This window comes from Phacochoerus africanus, chromosome 4 (genome assembly GCF_016906955.1).
Source record: "Phacochoerus africanus isolate WHEZ1 chromosome 4, ROS_Pafr_v1, whole genome shotgun sequence".
In the NCBI taxonomy this organism is placed as follows: Eukaryota; Metazoa; Chordata; class Mammalia; order Artiodactyla; family Suidae; genus Phacochoerus; species Phacochoerus africanus.
Window position 1 is genome coordinate 7,572,750 of NC_062547.1, and position 26,700 is coordinate 7,599,449.

The following is a 26,700-nucleotide window of genomic DNA, read 5'->3' on the forward strand; positions in this document are numbered from 1 at the left end:
TACAACTTGCTTAGACGGATTTATTCGTTCTAGTAATATTTGCTGGGATTTCTTAGGATTTTCTGCAGTTACATCATCTGCAAATTGAAGGCAGTTTTATGTCTTCCTTTCTCATCAATATGCCTTTTATTTTTTCTTGCTTTATTACACTGACAAGGAACAATGTTGAATAGAAGTGGTGAGAGAGGATATCCATGCCTCATTTCTGATTTCACCAGGAAAGCTTTCAGTCTTTCGTTATTAAGCATAATGGTACCCCCAGGTTTTTCAAAGATGCCCTTTATCAGATAGAAGATGTTCCCTTGTAGTCCTAGTTTGCTGAATGTTATTTACCAGGAATGGATGTTGAGTTTTGTCAAATGGACTTTCTATATCTATTGAGATGATCATATGGTTTTTCTTCCATAGTTGTTAATAATTTAGCTTGCTAACCTTGATTTTTAATGTGAAACCAATTTTGCATTCCTGGGATAAACGCCACTAGGTCATGATATATTGCCCTTTTAAATATATTGTTGGATTCAATGTTTTAATGTTTGTTAAGAATCTTTGTGTCCATGTTTGTAAGAGATATTGACGTATTTTTCTATTCTTATAATGTCTTTTGAAGTTTTGGTATCAGGGTAATGCTGGACTCATACAATGAGTTGGGAAGTTTCATCTTAGTTTTATGGAAGATTTTTTGTAGAATTGGTAATATTTCTTGCTTAAATGTTTGGCAGACCTAACCAAAGGAGCCATCTAAGCCTGAAGTTTTCTGTGTGGGAAGGTTTTAAACTATAAATTCAATGTCTTTAATAATTACAAGGCTAATAATGCTTTCTATTTCTTCTTGAGTGAGCTTCAGTATTTTGTAATCTTTAAGATATTTGTTAATGTAATCTGTTGTCAGATTTATTGGTAAAATTTTCCTCATAATAGTTCCTTATCTTTTAACATCTGTAGGATTTGTAGTGATGCTTCCTCTTTCATTTCTGGTATTGGCAATGTGTGCCTTCCTCCTGCGCCCTCTCTGATCAGTATTGTTAGAGGTTTACAAGTTTTATTGATCTTCTCAGAGAACCAGCTTAAGGTTTTATTGATTTTTCTTGATCATTTTATATTCTCCAAATTCTGCTGTTTATTATCACTCTTCTTCTATGTACCTTAGGTTTCATTCGCTCTTCTTATTCTAGTTTCTTAAGCTGGGGTATTTTATTTAAGACTTTCTTCCTTTCCAGTGTAAGCACTTAATAAGATGAATTTCTTTTTATCACTGCTTTAACTTCATTCTACAAATTTTGATATGTCATTAAAAATTTTTTTTCGTTCAGTTCAAAATATTTTCTGTTTTCCTTTGTGATCCCTTCTTTGACCCATGGGTTATTTAGAAGCGTGTTGTTCTGGAGTTCTCTTGTGGCAAAGCTGGTTAAGGATCCAGTGTAGCCACTACAGCAGCTTGGGTTGCAACTGTGGTTCGAGTTTGATCCCAGATCCCAAGAAAATTCACATACCACAGGTGCAGCAAAAAAAAAAAAAAAAAAAAAGTGTGTTGTTCAGAGTTCTCATTGTGGTGCAGTGGAAATGATTTCATGCGGTGGAAATGATTTCAACTGGTGACCATGAGGTTGGGGTTCAATCCCTGGCCTCACTCAGTGGGTTAAGGATCCAGCATTGCCATGAGCTGTGGTGTAGATTGCAGACGTGACACAGATGCTGTGTTGCTGTTGCTGGGGCTGTGGTGCAGGCCAGCAGCTGTAGCTCTGACTAGACCCCTAGCCTGGGAACTTCCATGTGCTGTGGGTATGGCCCTAAAAAGCAAAAAAAGAAAGTGTGCTGTTCAGTTTGAAGAAGTTTCCTAGATATGCCTCTGTTATTTATTTCTAATTTAATTCCATGATGATCCAAAAACATACTTTGTGTGATTTGAATTCTTTTAAATTTATTATGTGTGAAGTAAGGCTGAAGACTCACAGGGGCCACTGGCGGGGGAAGTTGAATCTTTATCATGAGCCACCAGAGGGATTTAAGCCAACAGGGAATTTGATTTGATTTGGGCTTGATTGGTCTGGTGTGCATCAGGTGGAAAAGAGGGGAGCTGCGATTTCTGGGAGGAGGAACGTTGAGCTTGGAGTTTCTCTGAGCTGTCCAAGGAGAGGGGGCAGTTAGTTGTCTAAAGGGTCTGGGTCTCCGGGGAAGGGTATAACCTTGTGATAGGGCTGCAGGTATCAAGTATGGAGGGATGAAGGGGAGGGCGAATTGCCTGGTGTTCTGGAAAGAGTCAGGCCAGGCTTCAGCTGTGTGACTCTGAGCACGTCACGCCACCTCTCTGGGCTTTCGTTTCCTCACCTCCAAAATAAATGATCAGCCTTGAGGATCCCATCGTTTTAACTGCCTGGGCTGCTGCTCATATCGGGAGGGTCTGCGTGAATTAGGAAAGGATGACCTCTTGAGACAGACAGACACAAATAGGTGCCCCTGCCATGTAAGGCCTATAATTAAGGCCCAGTATTCTGCGCTGCCTTGGCATGTGGTGAAACTGATGGCTTAACTGCTGGTGTCCTTCCCCACTCTGCTCCTGCGAGGAAGGTCCCCCAGCCAACAACACGTCTCACAAGGGGCCAGGACCAGTTCCTGTCATCCCTCAGCCATGGGGTCCATTCCCTGCCAACCTGCGGAGTTATTCAAACAAGCCTGTTTCACACAGACTCCTGTGGAACCAGGGATCCCCCCCCACCATCCTCAATACTAAAAAGCCCGCCTCCTGCAGCCTTTGCTGGTTCTCTCTGTTCCTGGGGGCAGCACCACGTGACCTGTTGACCTGCCCAGACTGTGGGTATATGCGGTTAAGAAACCCTGGTCCATCCCATCTTAAGCCTTCGTAATACAGGGCGGGATGCCTCCTTCACTGACGGTGTAAGCAGGAGGCGATTAAAACAGCCTCTTGCTTGGAGGGAACACAGCCCCTGGTTAGGCTAAGTGCCTGGGCTGGTGCAGCCTGGGCTGGGTTTCAGGCTCATGTCCCTCCCCTGCTGGTACTCGGGGGCAGAGCATACCTGGATGCCTGTAGCTGGCAAATCCAGCAGGAGGTCCTATTTGTTGGGTTCTGATCTGGTCCAAGATCTGCTAACCCTGTCGCCCATACCAGGAGCTTGATTCCACGAGTCTCCTTTTACTGGGCTCTGAGTGGCAGGGAAGAGGCTGGAACCCAGGTCTGTCTGGACGCTGCCCTCTCTGTCCCATGAGCCACTTCAGAAGCTGGGAGGTGAGACACCTAGAGCGCCAGGTTCTGAGTGGGGGGTGGCTGAGTGAGGGTGTGAAGATGGGAGCCTGGCAGGGAAGGGGGAGGACCCATCGTGTTAACCAAGAGGCTGCAAGGGCAGCCCGGCTGAGTGTGTGCTTCTGCCAGGGGCTCCTGCAGGGCTGAGTTGGTGGAGGGGCCGGCGGGGCAGGGAGAGCAGCAGTGAGTGGTGAAGCAGCCTTCAGCCTCAGCAGATGGCCTTGCTGCCACACCCTCCAGGCCGCCCAGATGGCTTCCACCCTCTGAGCGTGGAAGAGGCAATTCCCTCCGCAGGGGTCTTTGGCCAAAGGAGCTCCTGCAGGCAGAATTTTCTAGAACCGGGTGCTTTCTGTAATGATCACCTCTCGCCGGCCACCCCTGGCTGCTGCTGACCTCCTGGAGTCATCAAAAGAGAGAGCAGTGGGTGGTGAGATGGCTACACGTCCAGATCTTGGGGTAAGGGGTGAGGGGTAAGTCCTATAGGCGTGTAAGCTCTACCCAAAGCATAGGCAGTGCCTGGAACATAGTAGGTACACAGCAAAAACAAATGAAGTAAAATTGCGGATTAAGTCCCAGCTTTCCTGCCTCTTGGCTGGGCATCCTTAGGTGAGTCACACAACGTCTCTGTGTCTCCATTTCCTTGATGGTGAAATTGGACAGAACCACATGGGGTTGTGGCGTGGATCAAAACAGATGCTGCATGGAAACAATAGGGCTCCCTAAGCACCCACTGTTCTTGTCACTATTATTGTGAGCTTGGCTGCTGTTCAGTGGGAGGGCCACCCATGAAGCCCGTCGCCCAAGACACAGCAGCTGGCTGTGTGTACGGAGCATGCGCTGTGGGCCAGGCGCTGTCCTCGGTATTTTCATACGGTTATTCACTGAAACCTGAAAACAGGTCTGAGCTAGACTTGTGTGTGTGTGTGTGTGTGTGTGTGTGTGTGTGTTCCCAACAGCCATTTTATCAATGAGGAAGTGGAAAAAGTGATTCCGGCTTTAAAGAAAGTTACAAAACCTTCCTTTGTTCCTATTCTCTCAAAAAACGCAGGTGAAACTAGCATGGTCCATCCCCAGAGGGCCTAAGAGGGAAGGCCCTGACCAGAGGGCTGGGCCTGGGCTTCTTTGCAGGAAGGTCCCGGGAGGACGGTTGAGGCTCTCTTTCTCTTCTTGTGTCAGTTTGGTAAGAGTGGAAAGGAATGGCCCACATAGGCAGGGATTCAGGCTCAGGGCCGTCCGGCTGCAGAGCCAGGATCTTGACCAGGATGTTTTCCTGCCTAAGGTACAATCACCTGCTCCCTGTGAGGCCTCGAAATCACTTCAACTCTCTGAGCCTCTTGTAAGCAGGGATTGTAATGGCCTCCTCCAGGCAGCATTGTCATAAAGATTCAATGGGAGTTCCCATCATGGCTCAGCAGAAATGAGTCTGACTAGCATCCAGGAGGATGCAGTTTCAATCCTTGGCCTTGCTCAGTGGATTAAGGATCCACAGTTGCCGTGAGCTGTGGTGTAGGTCGCAGAGGCGGCTTGGATCCTGCGTTGCTGTGGCTATGGTGTAGGCCGGCAGCTACAGCTCTGATTGACCCTTAGCCTGGGAACCTCCATGTGCCGTGGGTGCGGCTCTAAAAAGACTAAAAAAAAAAAAAAAAAGATCCAACAGATTCGGAAACATGCTGCCCTGAGTGTGGCAACAGGAAAGCCATAAACACTGAATGAACTTGAGCTGCAAGCATCACGATGACCAGCCGGGCCCTGTTCCCGCCCTCCCTGCCCAAGATGTCTCCTTGACCTTGGGCTGTGGGTGGACCTGCAGTGACAGGTGCGACCCCGCCCAGCTGCATCACGCCCAGCGTGGCTGTGGGTCACTCACTGGTTCTCCAGGTCCTGGATGGTGTCGGGAGTGGAAGTCCCTGGGTCTCCGGGAGGAAGAGGACAATGAGGCTGGCGACGGTGGGGAGGATGCCATAGGCAAGGAAGGGCAGCAGGGGCAGGACCTGGTGTGTCATCCTGATCAGGGGGCTCATCACAGACCCCAGCCGACTCGCCGAATGCAGGAAGCCATCTGCCGTCATCCTATGGGTAGAGAGGAGGGCCTGGACCCTCGTCACAGCTGCCACTTTGAGGAGGGGGGTCTGTGCCAGAGAAGGTGCTGCTTGGCTGGGACAGGGGATGCGAGGAGAGGTAAACCTGGACTGGAGGAGTTGCCCTCCTCAAGGTTTCTTCTGACACCACCTCCTCCATGGAGCCCACCTAGATTTTTCCATCCAGAGGTGGCCTCTGTTTCCTGGAAATATCCAGAGTCCTTCATGGGGACTCTCTAGGGCCCACCCTATTCTCCATGGTCTCAGGTCTTTCGGAGGCTCATCTCAGGGCTTCTGCTGGGCCCCTGAGCTCCCAGTTCAGGCTTTCTATGTAGTATCAACAAAATCAATCAAGATGTGTCAAAAAAGAAATCAAAGAAGGGACATGGGAGTGAGTGAGGGAGCATCTTGAGGGAGGCTGGGCCAGGCCTCTGGGGACTGGGGCCAGCCCGACCCGTCTTCTGAGCAGGTCCTTGGCCAGCCTCAGTCTACCCAACTGTTCAGTGCAGGGATGGGGGGCTGGCTTAACTCTAGACCACTGCTTTCCCCACCATGTCCCATGGGGCCCTTGGGTTCCAGGGAGGTGATCTGGGGCTCTCCTGGCAGCTCTTGGTCTCCTTACCAGGACTCTTAGGAAATTTCGCCTGAACCCAGCGCTCTGTGGATCAAAGCGGTTTCCAGCCCAGAGGCGCCTGGATGCCCAGGGAGGGGCTTCTGGGGAGGCACTGGCTGAACACGTGCCTTTGGGGGCAAGACTCCAGGAGAGACATCTGCTCAGCTTCACGTCGCACTGGGTTCCCCGCGCCCCCTGCTGTGTGTCCCTGGGTGCCCAGCCCCTCCCATGGGCCCCTCCCAGGGTGTTGCTTTCTTGCCCACCCCCAGGGGTGGGGGCCCGTCCTGGGCACAGCCTGCAGCCCCGCCTACCGCAGCACAGTCAGCAAGCGTTCTGGCTTGTAGACCATGAGGCAGGTTAGGCTGACGGCGAAACACGCCTTTCCCAGCACAGCAAGGGCCATGCGCAGGGCCTGCAAATCTGGGTGAGGGGTCACGGTGGCGGGTCTGCCCCGGAGGCTCCCTGGGGGCCTGGAGCAGAGTGGCTGGCTCCTCCCATAAGGCTGCCTTGGGCTGAGAGCGGGTGCCAGGCAGTGCTGAGCAGATGCCGAGCTGCCTGGGCCCTGGGTAGGGATGCAGCTCAAGAAGGCATCAAGGTCGATGGGCTGTGGGTGGGGTGCAGGCCAGACCCAGCCAGGTCTGCGGTGGGAGCGCATCAAGGGGCGGCTGTGGATGGCGCTCCAGGGGTGGCAGTGCCTGGGTTCCCAGGCCCTGGACTGCCAAGCTACTGGAAGCCTGCCCACTGCCCCTCAGCCTGCCTGTGGGGCCCCTGGCCTGGGGGGCCCAGGTCAATGCCACACCCCAGCGGTCAGCCTGGGCCTCCGCTCCCCCTTCCCCTATGTCCTCAGAAAGAGTCTCATGAGCTCACACGTGCTCAGCGCTGCATCTTGCTCAGAGTTTGGGCTCAGGACCTGCCCTCCATTCTCACTCAGGCCTTCACCTCCCTCCTGGCTTTCCTGCCACCGCAGGACACCTGTCCCTGCCTGCTCCCACCACGTCACCCACCTGGCGCAATAAAGTGAGATGTGGAGAGGGTTTCTGGGCATCACAGCCTCAGTGGGGAAGCCGCATCCCCCCCTCCCCACGGCCACCACATCGGCCTCCCCAGTGCTCTCCTCTGTGACAAGAGGAAACATCACACACACTTGGCCTCATCTGAGACATCTGGCACCCCCCTGGGCCAATGACCACAGAGAAAAGGCTGCAATGCCTGCAGGAACGCAGTGTTTCCTGCAGTTGGTGACAGGGCCTGGGAGAAGGGCCTGGCTGGGTCTGAAAGCTGCTGACATGTGGGCAGCTCGAGCCTTAGCGGGGAAACAACTGGGTTAACAGCCAAAGACAAGGAAACCCAGGAGGATGCCGCCTCACAGCCTGCGATTTAAATAATAAAGGATGTGGGGTGGCCCCTGGGAAAATCGAGGAAGCCTTGATGGTTTTTGAAAGAACAGCCCTGGACTTTCAGTAGCACCGAGAACCTTCTAATTTATCAGAAAAAAATTTAAGCAAAAAAAGAGAGAGAGAGAGAAGCATTTGATGCATTCTTTGTTCTAAAATGCAGCATGTATTTGCCATTATAACCCATATGTGTTTAAATATAGCATAAGATAAACATTTTCTTCATCCTGAGTTTTGTTTCAAGATAAATCACCCTCAAACCTGAGCCTCACGCCTCAATCTGCTCTTCTGAAAGTCACTTAAGCTGTATTTGTTTGAAGGACCTTTTCCTGGTCTTGGCACCCTTGGGTCCCAAGGTGGAGCCTCCTGGGACGGGTTGGGGAGTCCACGCTCAGTGCGGGGCTGGCGGGAGTGGGGTCACGGGGCAGGTCGAGGAGGCAGCACAACCTGGATCCAAATGCCTGCTCCGTCATCCTGAGCAGGTTTCTTGTCTCTCCCGGCCACTCTTTCCCCATCTGTCAATGAACTTATCTCATGGGGAGGTGCGTGCGTGTGTGTGTGTGTGTGTGTGTGTGTGTGTGTGTGTGTGTGTGGCCGGCCTGTGGTCCTTTCGCACTGGAGGAGTCCAGCTGCCAAGTGAGTCCGGGGCGGACCAGCAGTGGTCCTTTCCAGCTATCGCTGGTCCTTTGGCTCTGAGGACACAGCTCTGCCTCTGCCCTGGGCTCCAGCTTGACCCTGGCACCCTGCCAGGACCGCATCCCAGCCCTGCCTTCTAGCTGGCTTCTTATACAAGCCGGCCTCTGGACCACACCTGTACATGCTCCATCTCCTCCACCTGCCAGGCTCCTGCCCCCTGGGGGAGCCACCTGTCCTGGCCAGAAATGTACCCCGCGAGGCCTGCAGGGGCTCTTTCCCCTGGACACCCCCTCCCTCCTTCGCCCGGTCACTGGGGGGATGGGAGGGTGGCGTACCTCACCACCAGCAACCTGCAGATTCTCCAGCGCAGCGTGGGCTCGCGGAATGGGTCCAGCACTGAATGGCGGGACTTGGCAGCGGCCACCTCCTCCTCCATGTTGGACGTCAGTACCTCCAGGGACAAGGGGGGCTGTGAATGTTGGGGCCATGGCCCTGCCCCACCCCCATGCCAGGAATGGCGTCCAGATGAGCAGAGTGATGGGGAGAGCCTGGCCTTGGCCTCTAGAGACTGGAGAGCCCTGGGAGTGGAGATGGGGCTGAGGGCAGAAAGGGTTTTCTCGAGCCCCGGGCTGAGAGTTCATCAGCAGACCTGGCCCCTTCTCGGAGCCAAGGCGTGGCTCTTGTGTCCCAGCTCTAGTCTCTGAGGGGAGGGCTGCAGGAAGATCTTGGCAGCCACCCCACAAAGCCCTACCTCCCTCTTCCTTCCTCCTGGCTGGCACTGGGGCACACCTGCTCCAGGCACATGGCTCGTCCCTGTACCCCAAGTGCCTCTCAGTCTCTATCTGCACCCCAGGTGCTGCCTGCCCTGTGTTTTGCTCAGTCCTGGTCAGCACGAGCTCACCTCCTCCTGGAAGCCTTCCCGGATCCTTCTGCCCCCAGGGAGCCCTGTGTCCTCTAGTCTCTGTCCGCACATCCTCCCAGACCTACTTCCCTGAAATAACCTTCAAGTAACCTTCTGCTTCCCCCGATACCTTGAGGTAAGCATGCCGTTCATGTGGATTAAGGCGGGGGAGAATGGAGGTGGTGGGGCGGGGGTGCGGCTGTTGTTGAGACGGGCTGTGTTGTTGGCAGTGGCGGTGTGGATGGTGGCCGTGGTGGACCTGGGGTGGTGGTGAGGATGTGACAAAGACGGCAGTGCGGCTGGTGGGGATGGGAGGAGGGGCGGTGTCCATGATGCAGAGCAGTAGACTTTGCTGTTAATTACGGGATTGGTGGTGCCGGTGATAATAAAGATGAGGTCGGTTGTGGTGGTACCGCTGGTGGAGGTGATGGCAGTGGAAGTGATTGTGACGGTAGGTTCGTGGAACATTGGAAAGCTGCTGCTGATGGAATGATGTTGGTGGCATTGTTACTTTTTTTTTTTTTTCGTCTTTTTTGTCATTTCTTGGGCTGCTCCTGCAGCATAGGGAGGTTCCCAGGCTAGGGGTCCAATCGGAGCTGTAGCTGCCGGCCTGTGCCAGAGCCACCGCAACGTGGGATCCGAGCCGCGTCTGCGACCTACACCCCAGCTCACGGCAACGCCGGATCCTTAACCCACTGAGCAAGGCCAGGGATCGAACCCGCCACCTCGTGGTTCCTAGTCGGATTCGTTAACCACTGCGCCACGACGGGAACTCCCTGGCATTGTTACTATCATTGTGGATGCCAATGACGGTAGTGGTGTTTGTGCGGAAATGATGGGAGCGGTGGTGGTGACGGCTGTAGAGGGTGGTCAGGGCGAGGGTGCTTAGGGAGATGGTGGGGTTGATGGCGGTGGCGGTGACAGTGGTACTGGCGGTGGTGAGTGTGGTGACGGTGATGATGGAGATGGCGAAGGTGACAATGGCGGTGGTGACGCTGATGCCGTCGTGTGGGTGGCGTGGCTGGTTTGATGGAGGTGGTGCTGGAGGAGACGGTAGCGATGGGGATGGTATGGATACAACATCGGCGGACATCCCTTCCTGGGTCACGTCCCACACTCTGGGTCACAAACAGCAGCATCTCACCTCGATGGTCAGTGTCCTTTTGGCTTCCTGGTGGCCATTTATCTCAGCCACTTTTTTGAGTTCCCGGAGTGCTTGATCCAGTTTGCCCATAATAATCAGCCATCGAGCAGATTCTGGCAGCCACCTGTTAACGAAGCAGGTGCTTGGCAGTGTCTTCGTTCCCTTTGGGCCGAGACTGGCCACACCCCCCGGGGTCATGAGGGGAGAGGGTGGGCAGCAGGCCCTCTGGCTGCAGCAGGAGTGGGGAGAAGGCCACCGCTTCTCCCCTGCACTGCTAATACCGGGATGGGAAGTCCCCGATGGGCTCAGAATAAAAATGCATCCTAGCACCTGGCCACCTTCTTCACCAGCCCCCAGTCTACGCCACCCCATCGGGCTCCCCCGCTGCCCGCCCAAGCCTCCCATTCAGCCAGCACACAGGCTGCCTGGACATGGGTGATTCTGGGGCCCTCTCTATGACAGAAAGCTTGCAGCGTGCTGAATTAAACACACACACACACACACACACACACACACACACTCATTTAAAACATCCCCAGCCAGGAGTTCCCACTGTGGCTCAGTGGTGACAAACTCTGCTCGACTCTGGTCCACAGGCACAGGAGAACTTACGGGGACAGGAATCTGGGTGTTGATTTCCCTCTATCTCTTCCTCTAGCCCCCCAACTCCCAAGCAGGTATTTCCAGATTTCAGGGGTCTTTGCAACATCCCAAGTAATAGCGATAATATCTTTCCATATCCGGCGCTTGCCCTGGACGCCCACAGGCTGAGTGACAGGAAGGAGTGAGGCAGGTGGGTGTGGGGGAAGGACGGAGCCCTCAGGCCCAGAGGTCAGTGGGCTGGAGGAAAGCTCGGACCCTGGACTGCAGTGGCCACCCAGAGCTCTGAGTCCCCGAGACTTCTCTCCCGTCTGCTCGCATCATTCTCTTCCGCGGTCTTGGCATCTTAGGAGCCGTGGCCAATCAGAGGGGCAGGGGTGAGGGTAACCCCTTCCAAGTCCCCCTCCCGTTCAGTGATGTTCTCCCCCAGGGAAAATGCCCCCCACTGTACTGACCAGGATATCAGGAAGATGACAAAGAAGGGCACCATCCAGCCAGCTGGATGGGTCGCCAGTCCTGCAGGGCGAAGGCCATGGCGCCGAGGGCCATCTGGCCCACGCCGTAGGAACAGGCCATCATCGTCACGGTGACAGCCCTCATGCGGGTCGTGGTCCACCCCACCGCTGCAAGGCGGGGTGGGCACTCGGGTGAGGGCCACGTGCCGTGGCCTTGGGCCCCCTCCTCCCCACCCCGCCGTGGCCGGGGCGGGCGATCAAGGGACTCACTGAGCATTGTCGAGGTCAGGAGGAGGCCAGACCATCCCACAGAGCGCAAACATCGGAGGCCACAGTAGACAAGGAAATTGGGGGCGACGATAGTGCTGGCGGTGGCCACGGCCACCTGCAGGCAGCACCAGCTCAGTATCGGTTTCTGCCCTAACCTGTTTTTGGAGACAAGCACAGTGGGGGCCTGGTGAGGGGCTCTGGGGACTTGGGTGGAGAGGCAGGTGTTTGTCATCGGAGGGCTGACGAAAGCCCGGACCCCAGCTGGAGCCTCCCAGGGCAGGTAGCACCTCCCTCTCAGATCGCAGGGGGGCCCCGTTCAGCTTGCGTTTGTTGTAAAAATGGCAGAGGCCTTGCTCTCAGTGGGCAGGGTAACCTCGTGGTCACGAATAGACCTTGGCAGGAGTTCCCATTGCGGCTCAGTGGTACGAACCCAACTAGTATCCACGAGGATGCATGTTCGATCCCTGGCCCCGCTCAGTAGGGTTAAGGATCTGGTGTTGCTGTGAGCTGTGGTGTGGGTCACAGATGAGGCTTGGATCTGGCATTGCTGTGGCTGTGGTGCCGGCTGGCAGTTGCAGCTCTGATTCAACTCCTAGCCTGGGGACTTCCGTACGCTACAGGTGAGGCCCTAAAAAAAAAAGAAAGAAAGAAAGAAAGCAAAGAAAAGGAAGGAATAGATTTTGGCATCAGGTGTCTGGGTTGGAGCCCAGCTCTGTTCTTCCAGGGTGACCTTGGGCACGTGACTGAATGTTTCTGAGCCACAGTTTCTCTGTAAAATGCGGGTGTTCACAGTGACCTGCTTCATGGAGTTCTTGTGAAATCACGATGCTGAATAAGAGGGCAGCGTCGCTGGAGGCTGAGTGCACTTGGCCTTGGCGAGCATGGGGACAGGAGGGCCCTCAGCCCTGAGCCCGCACGCCTGCTGTGCCACTGCCGCCCCCGGGTCAGCTTAGCCCGAACCACTGCCTGCACGGAGTTCAAGGATGTGCTGTTTAGACTGGTGAGACGTGGGTGAACCTTGGCCTTGCCTGCCTGAGTAGGGCCTGGGGGCAGGGGCAGCACCCCAAATCTCAGAGTGAGGTCTGGAGCAGGGCCTAGGAGTGGGGACCGCACCCTAAATCTCAGGGTGAGGTCCGGAGGCTGACACCCGATGCCAACCCCAGGCTCACCAGGTGGCCTGCAGACTGACTGCAATTTGGCTCCCGGTGTGGGGGGCCCTGGGGAGGGAGCAATGACCACATGGCAGCCAGTCCTCTGAAGGTGCAAGCTGGACCACATTGTGCCCTGCAGCTGGGGCCCCCCCGCCACTCAGGATTACATGAGGCCCACGAAGAGTGACCACGTACTCAGCCCCCGCCCAGGCTCTGCGTGTGATTAGTTCAGTCATCTCAGTCCCGTGGGTAGGTGGCAGGGTCCCCACTTATAGGAGGAAGCCGAGGCACGGAGAAGCAACAAACCCATCTTCAAAGAAGCAGAGCGCCTGAGGCTCAGAGTCTGCACCGCCAGGAGAGACAGGAGCCATTTATGCACAGTCGTCACATTAGGCTTGTGTGCTGCGTGCTGGGACCCAGGACCCCTGACTCCCTGAAGCCCGTGGGGACATACATGCTGAATGAGCTAATGAGAGGCGGGCACCGGCAGAGCCAGGACCTGTGATGGGGAGAGCGGGCAGGGCCCTGGGACCTTTGCACCTGAAGCGGGAAGGCCTCCTGGAGGAGCGGCCTGGAGCCGAGGCCACCATGCCTTGTGCTCAAAGCAGCCGTGGGTGGAAACCTCTAGGCGAGGCTCAGCCACGGGCTGCGGTGGGCTCTGTGGGCTGGAAGCGGGGTGCTCCAGGAGGGGCCAGCAGGGCAAAGGGGAGAAGCCACGCGCAGAGCCGGGGTGGTGGGGTGGGCGGGGCCTGTCCTCAGGGTGGGGACCCGGGGGACCCCAGGCTGGGCAGCCACCTGATCTGCAAGGCCACTCTGAGCACCGCAGCAGAGTGAAGGCCAGTAGAGGCAGGAGACCCCAGAAGAGGCCCTGACCAGCCCAGGCCAGCGAGGATGTTGGCTTGGGCACAGGGATGGCACCAAGCAGGGGCGCTGGGCTGGGGCTGTGCTTTGGAGGATGAGCCGTCCAAATGTCGGGGATGAGGGCTGGCTTCTGGGGGGCGGTTTTCCAGGATGGACTCTGGTAGGGAGGGGGCTGGGCTGGGGGTGGAGAGACAGCACTTGGCCGTGGTAGAGGGGAGGTGCCTCCAAGTGGAAACTCCAAATCTGCAGTTAGATTTAGGAGCTGGGAGGGTGTACTGTGGGCGTTTTCAGCACTGGACAGCGGTGCCTCATGCAGGGAGAGAAGCACAGACCTAGGAAAGGAAGCCAAGCCTTGAACAGGGTCCTGGAGCGGGGGTGGGGGGGGGGTGAGGGGGGGGGGGGGGGGGGTGGGGAGGGGGATGGTGGGAGGGAGAGGAGTATTTCCAGTTCACTGCACTTCATGTATTGGAGTTAAAAGAGAGAGGTGTCTGACTCTTTCCAGAAGACCATCAGCTCCCCAAGGGCAGGAGCAGTGTAGCGCTTGGCACACAGTAGGTGCTCAATAACATTTGGCACACAGTAGGTGCTCCATAAAGTTTGAAGAGGAGAGCATTGTGGACAGAGCGAACTTTTGGGGAAAATTCTCAGCTCAACCTGGCATCGAGGTTCAGATGTTGGCCTCTGGGGCCCCTGGGAAGCTGGGACTCAGACTACAGACCAGGGGAGGCCCTCTCTTAGGGGATACGACTTCATTGTCCATGAGGCTCACTCTGTTTGGAAGGAGCAGGGACGGAGGAGATACTCACCGGTGGGAGAGGAGGCCCAGGACAATGCTCCCCGCTTTGGTCCCGGCCATGAAGATGGACTGGCCTAGGGGCTTCAGGCCCTGGTGGGCACACACCAGGCCCCACTGGAAGAGAAGGGTCAGCCTGACTCAGGGGGTGTGGAAGAGCAGGCGGCAGAGGAAGGGCCAGGACCCTCAGCCATCTGACCACCCCCCCATTGGGGTCCCCAGATCCCTAGGGCCAGGCACCCAGGTGGAAGGTGTGTGTGGACAGCAGGCTTCAACCCCCTACTCTCGGCCAGCAGCGCGACACATGTGTGACATGGCTCTGGGTCTGATGACTATATGATGGCCACTTGCACTGGGTAGTGGTTGGTGGTGGTTAAACCACAGCTGGAATTCTGAGGCTGCTGCTGACCGCCTGGGTGGGCCTGGGTAGATTCTGGCCCGTGGCTGAGCCTGTCTCCTCCAAAAATGGGGCCCTACAATTGCTTCTGCCACAAGGCTCTGAAGATGAGCACAGAGGGCTGGGCACGTGGCACCGTGATTTCTTCTACCTCCTGCAGGGACCAGGCAGCCATAACCCCCCAAGTCAGCCCTTCTATTCACCCTGGCTGCTTTGCCCATCGCTCCCTCTTGTAACTACTGCAGTAGGACCCCCACCTCCCCGCCAGGCAGTCTCCACTCTGCAAAGTCATCTCTCTTTTTTGTGTCTTTTTAGAGCCTCACCCTTGGCATTTGGAGGTTCCCAGGCTAGGAGTCCAACTGGAGCTATAGCTGCCAGCCTACACCACAGCCACAGCCATAGCAACACAGGATCTGAGCCACATCTACGACCTACACCACAGCTCACTGCAACGCTGTATCCTTAACTCACTGAGCGAGGCCAGAGATGGAACCCGCATCCTCATGGATGCTAGTTGGATTCATTAATCACTGAGGCATGACAGGGACTCCCTGCAAAGGCACCTCTTAAAAATGCAAATCAGATCATGACACCTTGTCCCAACGCCTCCAATGACTCTCCTTAGCACCTGAAGAAGGTCCAGGCCCTTTCCCCTTGTCCCCAGCCATCGGCTGACCCCCAAGCCTCTGTGCCGGGACACACCGGGCCTGGTTCTGTTCCCTCCACCATGGGACATGTTCACCCTTGGGTCACCATCCCCACTGGGCTCTCTCCAATCTTCTTGTGACTGATCCCTTTTTTTTTTTCTTTGCCTTTCCTAGGGCCGCTTCCTGCAGCATCTGGAGGTTTCCAGGCTAGGGGTCTAATCAGAGCTGGAGTCGCCAGCCTACACCACAGCCACAGCCATGCCAGATCCGAGCCATGTCTGCCACCTACACCACAGCTCACAGCAACACCGGATCCTTAACCCACTGAGCGAGGCCAGGGATCAAACCCGCAACCTCATGCTTCCTAGTCGGATTCGTTAACTACTGCGCCCTGACGGGAACTCCTCTGTGCTTCTGTTCTGGCACTTGTTCAGTGGGCTCAATAATAAGACAGAGCTCGTGAGAATGAATTGAGATGGGGACTGCAGGGCAAGCATCAGAACGGTGGCTGTCACTTAAAGGGCGCAGGGCTAGGGTTTGCTCCGCCGTTCTCACCGGTGGAAACATTGGCTGAGTCTGAATTCTCCCGCAGAATGTGAGCTGCTCGAGGTCTCCCTGTCTATCCCGTAACCTTGGCCCCAGGTCAGGATCTGGGCCATGCTAAGTAGTCAGTAATTTTGTATTGGGGGAGAGAAATGTCATTTAACAGCAGTGATGGAGGCCATCCAACCCCCAGTCCTGGGGAGCCTGGGAGGAAGGAAGCAGTGGGGTGGGGGTGGGGGTGGGGAGGGGGTTGAGGGGGGCCCTCACCTCAGTCACGATAGTGGAGGTGAATTCGCTGCAGTCATAGACCCAGCCGTCCACACACGGCTCCGTGGCAGCCTCGCTCCAGTTGGTGGCCGTGGCATTGGGGTCCAGGAGCTGCCACTGTGGCTGGCGGAAGCGGAGACACGGGTGGGGCTCCTGGTTGAGGCCGGGTGGGATGGAGACGGCCAGGAGGGCCTCCGGGGTGAGGTGTGCGGGGACCTCAGAGCCGTTGTCCAGCAGGGGGGGCCCAGCAGCGGTGGCCTGGGACCGCTGCTGAGGAGTTCTCCACAAGCATTAGGAAGGGCATCCAGATGGAGGAGGAGGAGGAGGGTGAGGGCCTGGAGGGCCTGGAAGAGGCCCCCAGCCCCTGTCTGCTCCAGGAGCTTGGTGAAGGCCATGGAGCGAGCAGCCAGCACAGGCAGGGTCTCCTGGGGGTCGGGGGGCTGGTGAGTGTCCAGCCTGCTGCTGGGAACCACGAGCCAGCGCAGCCCCGCTGGACCTGCCTCCGCGCACAGCTCATAGGGATGGGGCGGCAGTCCAGCTGCTGGTGCCCTGCGACCCGAGATGCCTGAGATACTTCAAAGAAACGCCTCCCCACTGTTGGCAGGAGTGCCCATTGGATGCCCGGCTGCTCTGGTGAGGGGACTTCAGGGTACCAAACTCGCTGGGAGGGGGGCATCTGGGGAGGCTTGTTCTCCGGCACCAAGTGAAAGGTCAAGAAGGTTAAACAAAAAAAACAGGCTTGGCGCGCTGATGTTACTGTATTACGGCCGTGGGAGAAATATCAACCAGGCAGTGGCCTCGTTGCCTCTGTTAAAGCTGAATCCCAGTCAGGGCTCCCGGGCCGGGGAGCGGGGGGGGGAGAGCGTCAGGCTCCGTTACCAAGAGCGGTCTCACCAGCTCCCCGCGGGCTGGCAGAGGGCATCCTTTGGTCTCAACGTTCAGAATCCCCAGCGTGCGTGCGGTCCTTTAAATCAGGAAACGGTGGGCCTAACTTTGACCCTTCCTGGACCATTTCAGTCCATTTGGCTAAAGCATAGAAGTGAGGATTGGGCAGGGGCCTCCTGAGCATGGGATAGGGGGTCTCCACCGCCCCGAGGCTGCAGGGAGGCTGGGGGTGAGGGGAGTTGCGAAGCGGGGAGGGGAGGGAGGGGGGCCATCCTATCCTCTGCCCCTCCCTACCGTGGGCCTGGCACCAGGCAGCGCGGGGGAGACCAGATCCCAGACAGACACACTATTTCAGGAAGTTTCTATTTCGAGGTTGCAAGCTGCCTTTATTAGACTGTAAGCTCCCCCAGGGTGGAAACCGTGGCTACCATTTCCTGGCATCTCTTGGAAGGTCCTTGGGGCCTTGGGGCTGAGCAGGTGTGCAGACTGGGGAAGTGAGTAAAGTCACGCCCCCCTGCCCCAGTGTCTGATGCCAGCCCGACTTGGTGGGAGGAGGTGGGAAGGCTCCCGCCCGCCCCGTGCTGTGCCTTTTAGTAACAGCTGCTCCTGGCACGGAGGGCTTGTGTGTGCTCAGCTCCGTGTTGACCACGCTGCCTGCACTCTCTCATTCATTCCTCACAGCAGCCCAGGAGCGCAGCAGTGCTGAATGCCCCAGACAAAGCAACTGGGGCTCAGAGAGGGCAGGCAGCTTGCCCAGAGCCACACAGCATAGTCAGGATTTGCACCAGACACCACAGCCTGAGCTCTCTCTGGTGTCCCTGGCCAGCTGCTGCTTGGCCTCCAGCCTATCATAGACCAATTCCCTGCTAAAGGCTGGAACTCAGGATCTGAGTCAGAATTAGGACCAGTCACCTCCCAGGATGCAAGAAGAATTGGCTGAGTCAGTTCTGGGGTGGATCCTGAGGAGTGCTGGAAGTGTGGGTGAGGTGTGGGTGGGGATCTGGACCCTGAACTTCCAAGAAACTCCCCAGAGGGCTTGGGGAACTCAGCCAAGATGGTGCCCAGCCAGGAAGCTGGGAGTCGGGGCTCTGGGCCTGGAATTCAAAGCCTGGACTGCTGCCTCTTAGCGGGAACTCATTATGAATTTTAAAATAGCAAATAGAGAGAGGAGGGGAAAAAACCAGCCCAAACGCCAGCCCAGGAGTCCAGGAGAGAGGGGCTGATCGGGAGAGTTGCTGCACCAGGGCAGCCCCAGGCCAAATTTTACCCGGAAAGGATTGCGTTTCATGCCTGTTTGTGCAAACACCACCCTCACAGGGGAAGAAGGCCTGGACCTGGAGTAGTGACCTCCCCTCTCTGGCCTCTGGTTTCAGACCCTCGAAAGGAAGTGTTACTGTGTTGGTCCTTCAAACCTTTGCGGGGTTCAGAAAGCGCGGGAATGCTGGTGAAAAGGCAGTTCCCCCGGAGGGTCCAGGAATTTGCATTTAAAAATAAGCCCCCAGGTGATTCTGCTGCGCTGGGACCCGGGCCTCACATGGCTCGTGGCTGGCCTGGAGGTGGCTCCTGAAATTCCACGGTGTGCAAGAGGAGTCTACACTTTAAAATCTATTCTCTTCTTCCCTGCCCTTTGCCTGTCATGGACACCACTAGGCTTTGCTGACAGCAGAAGGTCAAACCTCCTGGATGTGCCAGAAGGTTCCCGGAATCTCCAACTGATTTTCCCCTTCCAGGCCAAGGAATTTTTAATTTGTTATTTTCTGTTTTTCTGGGGTTGCTGGGGGCAGGGCTGGGTGCAGCTGCTCCGCCACCTGGTGGTCACACAGGGGACTGCAGTCTTCCCAGGGTGGGGCTCATCCTTGCCTACGCGCCCATCCCCCAAGAGTTCCCAAGCAGAGGTAGGAAGAGGCTTGGAATGGGATGCACGCAGCTTCAGACTGTAGCCACCAAGCCCTCCAGGGTGTTTTATTAAGTTAATTCATGTAAAGTGAACCCTTGATTCTTACAGAACCAGAACGGTCATTGGGGTTGACTTTTCTAGCCGAGGCTCCATCAAAGCCCAGGCCAAGTTTGGCTGTCAAATGACCTTGGGCAGTTCACGTCCCTTCCCTGAACTCCAAGGTCCTTTCTCTGAATCTCTAAGGTGGGGGCCTTCCACTTATACTGAGGTCGCATGAGATAACGCACAGGCCTAACGACGGGTCGAAGACACCGTTGTCACCACCAGCGTCACACTTGGCTCTTTATTCTTCCTTTTCCCATTTTCCAGTTGAAGTCATGGCATTTCAGATGCAGCCGGGCTCACTGGATTTGGTCCCTCGCTGCACTCCTGGGAGAACCTGGAGTTGGGCTCATGCAGCAGCTGGGGAAGGGCCTTGTATATCACAGACTCATAGGAGAAAAAGAAAGAAAGCCCCGTCTCTGCCACCCTGACTCCAACCGTCCCAGACCCCAGAAAAATCCACACAAAATCCTTTTTTATTTTATTTTTTGTCTTTTTGCCTTTTCTTGAGCCGCTCCCGCGGCATGTGGAGGTTCCCAGGCTAGGGGTCTAATTAGAGCTGTAGCCACGGGCCTACGCCAGAGCCGCAGCAACGCAGGATCCGAGCCGCGTCTGCAACCTACACCCCAGCTCACGGCAACGCCGGATCGTTAACCCACTGAGCAAGGGCAGGGACTGAACCCACAACCTCATGGTTCCTAGTCGGATTCGTTAACCACTGAGCCACGATGGGAACTCCTTTATTTTACTTTTTTAAGTTTTTAAAAATTTATTTTATTTTTTTTTTTAGGGCTGTACCAATGGCATATGGAGGTTCCCAGGCTAGGGGTCCAATTGAAGCCACAGCTGCCGGTCTACACCACAGCCACGGTAACGCCAATCCAAGCCTCATCTGCCACCTACACCACAGCTCACGGCAACACTGGATCCTCCCACTGAGTGAGGCCAGGGATCGAACCTGCATCCTCATGGATGCTAGTCAGATTCATTTCCTCTGAGCCACGATGGGAACTCCACAGGTGCTTTTTTTCTCTGGATCCAGAAACACGTCAACATTAATAATTGTCTTTAATTGAGAAGTTGTACGTGTACACGACAAGCAACCCAATGGTCCTGGAAGTTCCTGAAATGACAAATGAAAGTCCTTTACCCTCACCACCCTCACCTGCCTGAAGGCACCTGTCACCAACAATGTATATTCTTCCAGAAAAATCTTAGAGCATCTTCAAATATTTGCATCAAGTTTTAAAGGTGTTAAAAAGGGAGTCAAGTCACATGGTTCAAAATAGAAAATGTAACAAAGGTGTACAATGAAAAGGCTCTCCTATCCCCCCATTTCCACAGAGCTCTCACCTGCCACCCCCCACCCTCAGGTCACCCTTTTTTGGCTTCTTGTGCATCCTTTTAGATTTCTTCCAAAAAAACATAAGCAAGGGTACATGTGCATTCTTATTTTGCTTCCTTTGATCAAAAGGTAGTTTTGCACTTGGTGTTTTCCCCCCCACAATATACCCTGTGTGTCTGGGAACATCCTCCTTCGTTTTCACAGCTGCGTAGTATTCCACTGAATGGATTCCATTGAATGGACTTCCACAATTTATCTAACTGGTTTACTGAGGCTGGACAGGTGGATTGCAACTAATTTTTTTTTTTCTATTTCAGCCACCCTTGTGGCCTGTGGAAGTCCCAGGCCAGGGATGGAATCTGAGCTACTGCTGTGACCTGCACCATAGCTGCAGCAACGCTAGATCCTCAACCCACTGCACCGCAAGGGAACTTCCAACAAGTCGAACTTCAATGCGGCTTTGTTGTGCCTTTCTTTTCTTATGCATGAGGGTGAGCATCTTTGAATATGCCTAAGATGTATTTGTATTTCTTTTTCTGTGAACTGTTTCTTCGTGTCCTTGGTCCGTTTTTCAATTGCGGTCTGTGGCTTCCTTAACAATTTCTATGAGCCCTTATATGTTAGGGAGGTTGGCTCTTTGCCCGTGATAAAAGCTGTGAATATTTTTTCCAGTTTCTTTGGACTTTGTTACCATGCTCTTGCTATTGATCTTTGTGCAGGTAGAATTTTTTTAAGTAAGTGAACTTTCAGCGAATGAGTTTTCCAAAGAATGCCAGACCATCCTTTCATTCCAGGAGTGAACCTACCTAGACAAGGTGTATTATTTCATCAACGTGCTGCTAGGTTCTGCTTGATAATGTCTCATGTAGCGTTTTCTACAAACCTTCGCATGTGAGATCAGGCTGTGGTTTCCTCCTGCCCTTCTGCCCTCTGTCCTTCCTTCCTATAATCTTCGCAGGTTTTGATATCAAAGGGATACTGCATTAAAACTAATTTGGGGAGTTCCTGATGTGGCTCAGTGGGTTAGGAACCTAACCAGTATCCACGTGGTTGCAGGTTCGATCCCTGGCCTCGATCAGTGGGTTAAGGATCCAGCGTTGCCACAAGCTTCGGTGCAGGTTGCAGATGCAGCTTAGAGCCAGTGTTTCTGTGATGTGGTGTAGGCTGGTAGCTGCAGCTCCAATTTGACACCTAGTCTGGGAACTTCTGTATGCCTCAGATCCATCCCCAGAAGGAGAAAAAAATTGGCCTCCAACATGCACATAAAAAGATGCTCAGAACCACCAGTTATTAGAGAAATGCAATCAGAACTACAATGAGGTACCACTTCACGCTGGTCAGAATGGCCATCATGAATGAGTCTACAAATAATCATGGTGTCCCCTGGTGGCTCAGCCATTTAAGGATACAGCATTGTCACTGCGATGGCTGGGGTTGCTGCTGTGGCTTGGGTTTAATCCCTGGCCCAGGAACTTCCACATGCTGTGGATGCAGAAAAAAAGTCTTCAAATAATAAATGCAAGAGAGGGTGTGGAAAAAAAGGAACCCTCTTACATTATTGATGGAGTTGTAAATTGGTTCAGCCACCATAGAAATTGGTATGGAGATTCCTCAACAAACCAAAAATAGAATTGCCATATGATCCAGCAATCCCACTCCCGGGCATATATCTGGACAAAACTATAATTTGAAAAGATACATGCACCCCTATGCACTATTCACAATAGCCAAAGCATGAAAACAACCTAAATGTCCATCAACAAGTGAATGGATAAGGAAGATGTGGTACATATACACAATGGAATACTACTCAGCCCATAAAAAAAGAATGAACTAATGCCATTTACAGCAATGCGGATGCAGCTAGGGACAATCAGACTAAGTGAAGTAAACCAGAAAGAGAAAGACAAATACCACATGATATCACATATGTGGAATCTAAAATATGACACAAATGAACTTATCCACAAAACCGAAACAGGCTCACAGACAGAACAGAGTTGTGGTTGCCAAGAATGGGGGTGGGTGGGAGAGGGATGGATTGGGAGTTTGGGATTAGCAGATGCAAGCTATTATATATAGAATGGATGTAAGATCCCACTATTTAGCACAGCAAACTACATTCGATATCCGGTGGCAAGCCATAGTGGGAAAGAATAAGGAAAAAATATATGTATGTATATATATATATATATATATATATATATGTATATAAAATATATGTATGTATATATATATACATATGTATATATGTATATATAACTGAGTCACTTTGCTATACAGGAGAAATTAACACAGGACTGTAAATTCAGGAGTTCCCTTCATGGCTCAGCAGTTAATGAACCCGACCAGGATCCAGGGGGATGCGGATTCATCTCTGGCCTCGCTCAGGGGGTTAAGGATCTGGTGTGGCCGTGAACTATGGCATAGGTCACAGGCATGGCTCAGATCCCGTGTTGCTGTGGCTGTGGTGTAGGCCGGCAGCTGTAGCTCCGATTGGATCCCTGGCTTGGGAACCTCCGTATGCCATGGGTGCAGCCCCAAAACTAAAAAAAGACCAAAAAAAAAGATTGTAAATTCGATAATAATGATAATAATACCAATAACAATGTGTCTGTGTTTCTGGCACCCTGCCTCAGTCTACATAACCGAGAGCCTTCCCTCTGTGCATGAGGTGTAGGAGGCTCTGGGCCCCCCCAGGGTCGGAGACGTAGAGACGGAAGGATCCTGATCTGCATCTGCACCCCTCACTTTTTATGGGGGGGGGGTGTTTTAAGAACCATACCTGCAGCATCTGGAATTCCCAGGCTAGGGGCTGAATCAGAGCTGTAGCTGCCGGCTTACCCCAGAACCACAGCAACGTGGGATCCAAGCTGCCTCTGCGACCTACACCACGGCTCACAGGGACGCCAGATCCTTAACCCACTGAGTGAGGCCAGGGATGGAACCCGCATCCTCGTGGATACTAGTTGGGTTTGTTACCGCCGAGCCCCAGCGGGAACTCCCTCTCACTCCCCCATCTTGCCATGGAGGAGAAGAGGCACAGAGACGTGAGGAGATGGCCCCAGGATGGCAGAGTGATGGGGCGGGGCCCAGAGGCAGGTGTCCCCACTCTGTTCTCTCTGCACTGCCTGCAGAATGACCACAGAGTCACTGGTCACCCAGCCTCTTCCTGCCAGGACTGACCTGCTCCCAGCTGTGGCAAGACCCACTCTGCATTTGCTCCCGAGGGCTTGGGACTCATCTTGTTGCATGTTCGTTGTAAAGGCTCGAATGGTGGCCCCCACGTGATGCGTCCACGTCTTACGCTCCAGAATCAGTGACCATGAGCTTCTTTGGCAAAGGGGTCTCCCTCGGCAGATGCGATGAAGGGAAGGATCTAGAGATGAGAACACCCTGGCTTATCAAGCATCCAAAATGCAATGCCAAGAGACCTTGTACGAGACGCAGAGCAGAGAAGCGCAAGGAGAAGAGGCGTTCAGGTGAGGACAGAGGCAGGGACCTGAGGGATGTGGACACAGGCCAGGAGCCCCTGGAGCCCCAGAAACAAAGACACGGATGGAGGGTCCCCCTGAGCCTGTGGAGGGGCGTGGCCCGTGGGCTCCTTGATTCTGGGCAACTGGCCCTCAGGACGGCGAGAGAATAAAAGTCTGCTGTTCTTAGATCCTCAGCGTGTGGTACTTGGTTATTGCAGCCCCAGGAAATTCATACACGCATTTACTTATTCCACTTGGTTCTTGAAATTGTTTTCCAGCAAGTGCCCTCCACCTACCAAGACTCAGATCCCCAAGTCTATGGAAGAATTCATCATTGCTTTGGCTTACAAATAGGTATTCAACGCCTACCATGTGTCAGGCCCACGCTGAGCCCTGGGGACTGAAGGGGAGTCAGCAAGGAGCTACGTCCATTGGGGAGACAGAGGTGAAAGGTCATAGCGACATAGTCTGATGGTGCAGTGGCAGCAGGACCCGACACACAGCAGGACAAAGCAGGTGACATGAACTCTTGGGGAGGGGGCTCAGGAAGAAGGGTGAGAGGGCACAGGTGGGTGGGGGAGGGGGCATGTATTTGAGGAAGAAAGACAGCATGTGCAAAGGTCCTGAGGCAGAGGCACTGAGGAGAGCTGGGAGGAGAGGGTCTGGGCCCCAGAAGGACGCATAGGGATGGAACAGGACTGGAGTGGGTGGGGGACCTGAGCACACCAGCTGCCCCTGCCCCTGAGGGTGAGGTACGGGTTCCAGTGCCAATGACCTTCACAGTTTTTTGGTTTTTGTTTTTGTTTTTTTTTCTTAGGGCCATACCTGTGGCATATGGAATTCCCAGGCTAGAGCGGAATCAGAGCTGCAGCTGCCTGCTTCCACCACAGCCACAGCAACGTGGGACCCAAGCTGCATCTGCAACCTATGCCACGGCTCTCAGCGAAGCCAGATCCTTCACCCACTGGGTGAGGTCCGGGATCGAACCTGCATCCTTATGGATATGAGTCGGGTTTGTCACGCACGGAGCCACAACAGGAGCTCCACCTTCACGGTTCGGAGAGAGCTTCTCGGCCAGTGTGGGAATGGACTAGGACAAGTTGAGGCTCAACAGAGAAAAAGCAGCAAGAGGCGTTCATTTGTCAGGCCTCGTGCCAGGGGCCAGAGCCGAGGGTGGTGAAGGGAGTGCCAAGTCAGTAAATGTTAAAGAGGCAACGACAGGAACCGCCCACAGCATGACTAGCGGGCCCCAGCGACACGCCTCCAGATACGTGTCCCCATGCACGAGGCTTTTGAAGGTCTTGCTGGCACATACCATGTGTCAGAATTCAGAAGCGTCTCTTTTTGGTCCTGGGTCAGCGTCCTGACCTCCAGCCCCCCCAGAGTGAGCCTGTCTTGGCCACACACTGGATTAATTAATTAATTTATTTATTTATTTTTTGTCTTTTTGCTATTTCTTGGGCCGCTCCCGCGGCATATGGAGGTTCCCAGGCTAGGGGTCGAATCGGAGCTGTAGCCACCGGCCTACGCGGGATCCGAGCCGCGTCTGCAACCTACACCTCAGCTCACGGCAACGCCGGATCGTTAACCCACTGAGCAAGGGCAGGGACCGAACCCGCAACCTCATGGTTCCTAGTCAGATTCGCCAACCACTGCGCCACGACGGGAACTCCTAATTTATAAGCCCATTTAACCACAGGGCGGCCACCCTCCCCACCCACACATCTGTCTTGAAAAGTGCCCTCAGAGCTCTGTGGTTGGGGAGGGTTTTGCCAGCTTGGTCCCAAGGGCGGCCCACCACACTCTGGCCCTTAGTCAAGGTCATGGGCTACTGAGTCACTCGGCCCCGAGACAACCAAAGGTTCCTGGCACCCACCACGTGTGCTGGCTCCATGCACAGGCCTCACCTAGTTATGGGGACCCAGTGACAAACCCTGAAACCCAACACGTGGATGCCTAAACGACCTAGTCTGGCCCAGGCTCCCTCCCAGAAAGGGCCAGCCATTCCGAAAAGGGGTCTCACCTGCCCAAGCCTCCACAATGATGGTCACTGTCCCAGCCAGGCCAACCCACCCCCACCCAGCACCTTTCCTTGGGATGGCATGTGAGATGCCATGGCCAGTGAGATGCAGGGCAGTCTGGGCCAGAGGCCACAGGGTTCTGTTCCTGCTGGGGTTCCCAGGGGCCCCCACATCACTCAGAGCATGGCAATGAGGCTGTCACAGGAAGCCACAGCTTCCCTCTCCCCTGGCTATTCCAAGTGTGGTCCACGGACCAGCAGCATCGGCGTCACTCCAGAGCTTGTAGAAATGCAGCCTCTCAGGCCCCACCCAGACCTCCTGAGTCAGAATCTGCATTTACCAAGATCCCCGAGGAGATGGTGGCTCATTCAAGTTCAAGGGGCACTGGCCTAAACCATTCTCCTCCGCAGCCCCTGCTGGTCCAGCCCTTCCACCTCCTCCATGGGGGTTTCTAAGAGGGCCTTCGTTGGTGTTTACACCACTGTCTCATCGGAATAGAATGGGCATCTCACCCCGTCCTTAAATTCCCCAGCACCCAAGCCCTCTTGTGCACTGGGGTGCTCGCTGGGTGTTTGCGGTGTGGGGGAAGGAGCGCTGGCAGGAAGCAGGCTGGCAGAGTCCTGCCTCGCCAACTTTTATTCTCTGCCTGGTCAGGTAACCGGTTCAGGAGCCTGGACGGCATGTGAGGGAGACAGCACACACTGCCCCTGTCAGCGCCCAGCTCGAATTTGTGCTTCGCAGAGAGAAATCCAGAGACATACACCTGGGGACGTGCATTCCGCACCCTCCTTCCCTCCTCCGCCCTTGGCGTGGGTCGATCCCGTATCTCCCCTGCCCTGAACTGGACCCGGTTACAGAGGGACCTCCCTCATCCACGGAGCCTACTGTCAAGGAACCCGCTGGGTGACATCCCCCAGGGGATGAGCGGGGGGTGGGGGGCCTGGCCCTGCTTCACGTGGCTCTCC

General features: G+C 54.6%; 1 protein-coding gene across 1 annotated transcript; it reads right to left on the bottom strand.

Moving 5' to 3' along the window:
• Positions 1 to 3,591: 3,591 nt before the first annotated feature.
• On the bottom strand, positions 3,592 to 16,404 carry LOC125124104 (solute carrier family 22 member 11-like). Its single transcript, XM_047774268.1, is given in 13 exon segments — positions 3,592 to 3,655; positions 5,127 to 5,157; positions 5,160 to 5,329; positions 6,262 to 6,420; positions 8,292 to 8,431; positions 10,026 to 10,149; positions 11,081 to 11,114; positions 11,117 to 11,248; positions 11,351 to 11,505; positions 14,169 to 14,272; positions 16,010 to 16,249; positions 16,251 to 16,325; positions 16,327 to 16,404. Coding segments are annotated over 13 exon segments (1,506 nt in total).
• Positions 16,405 to 26,700: the final 10,296 nt, after the last annotated feature.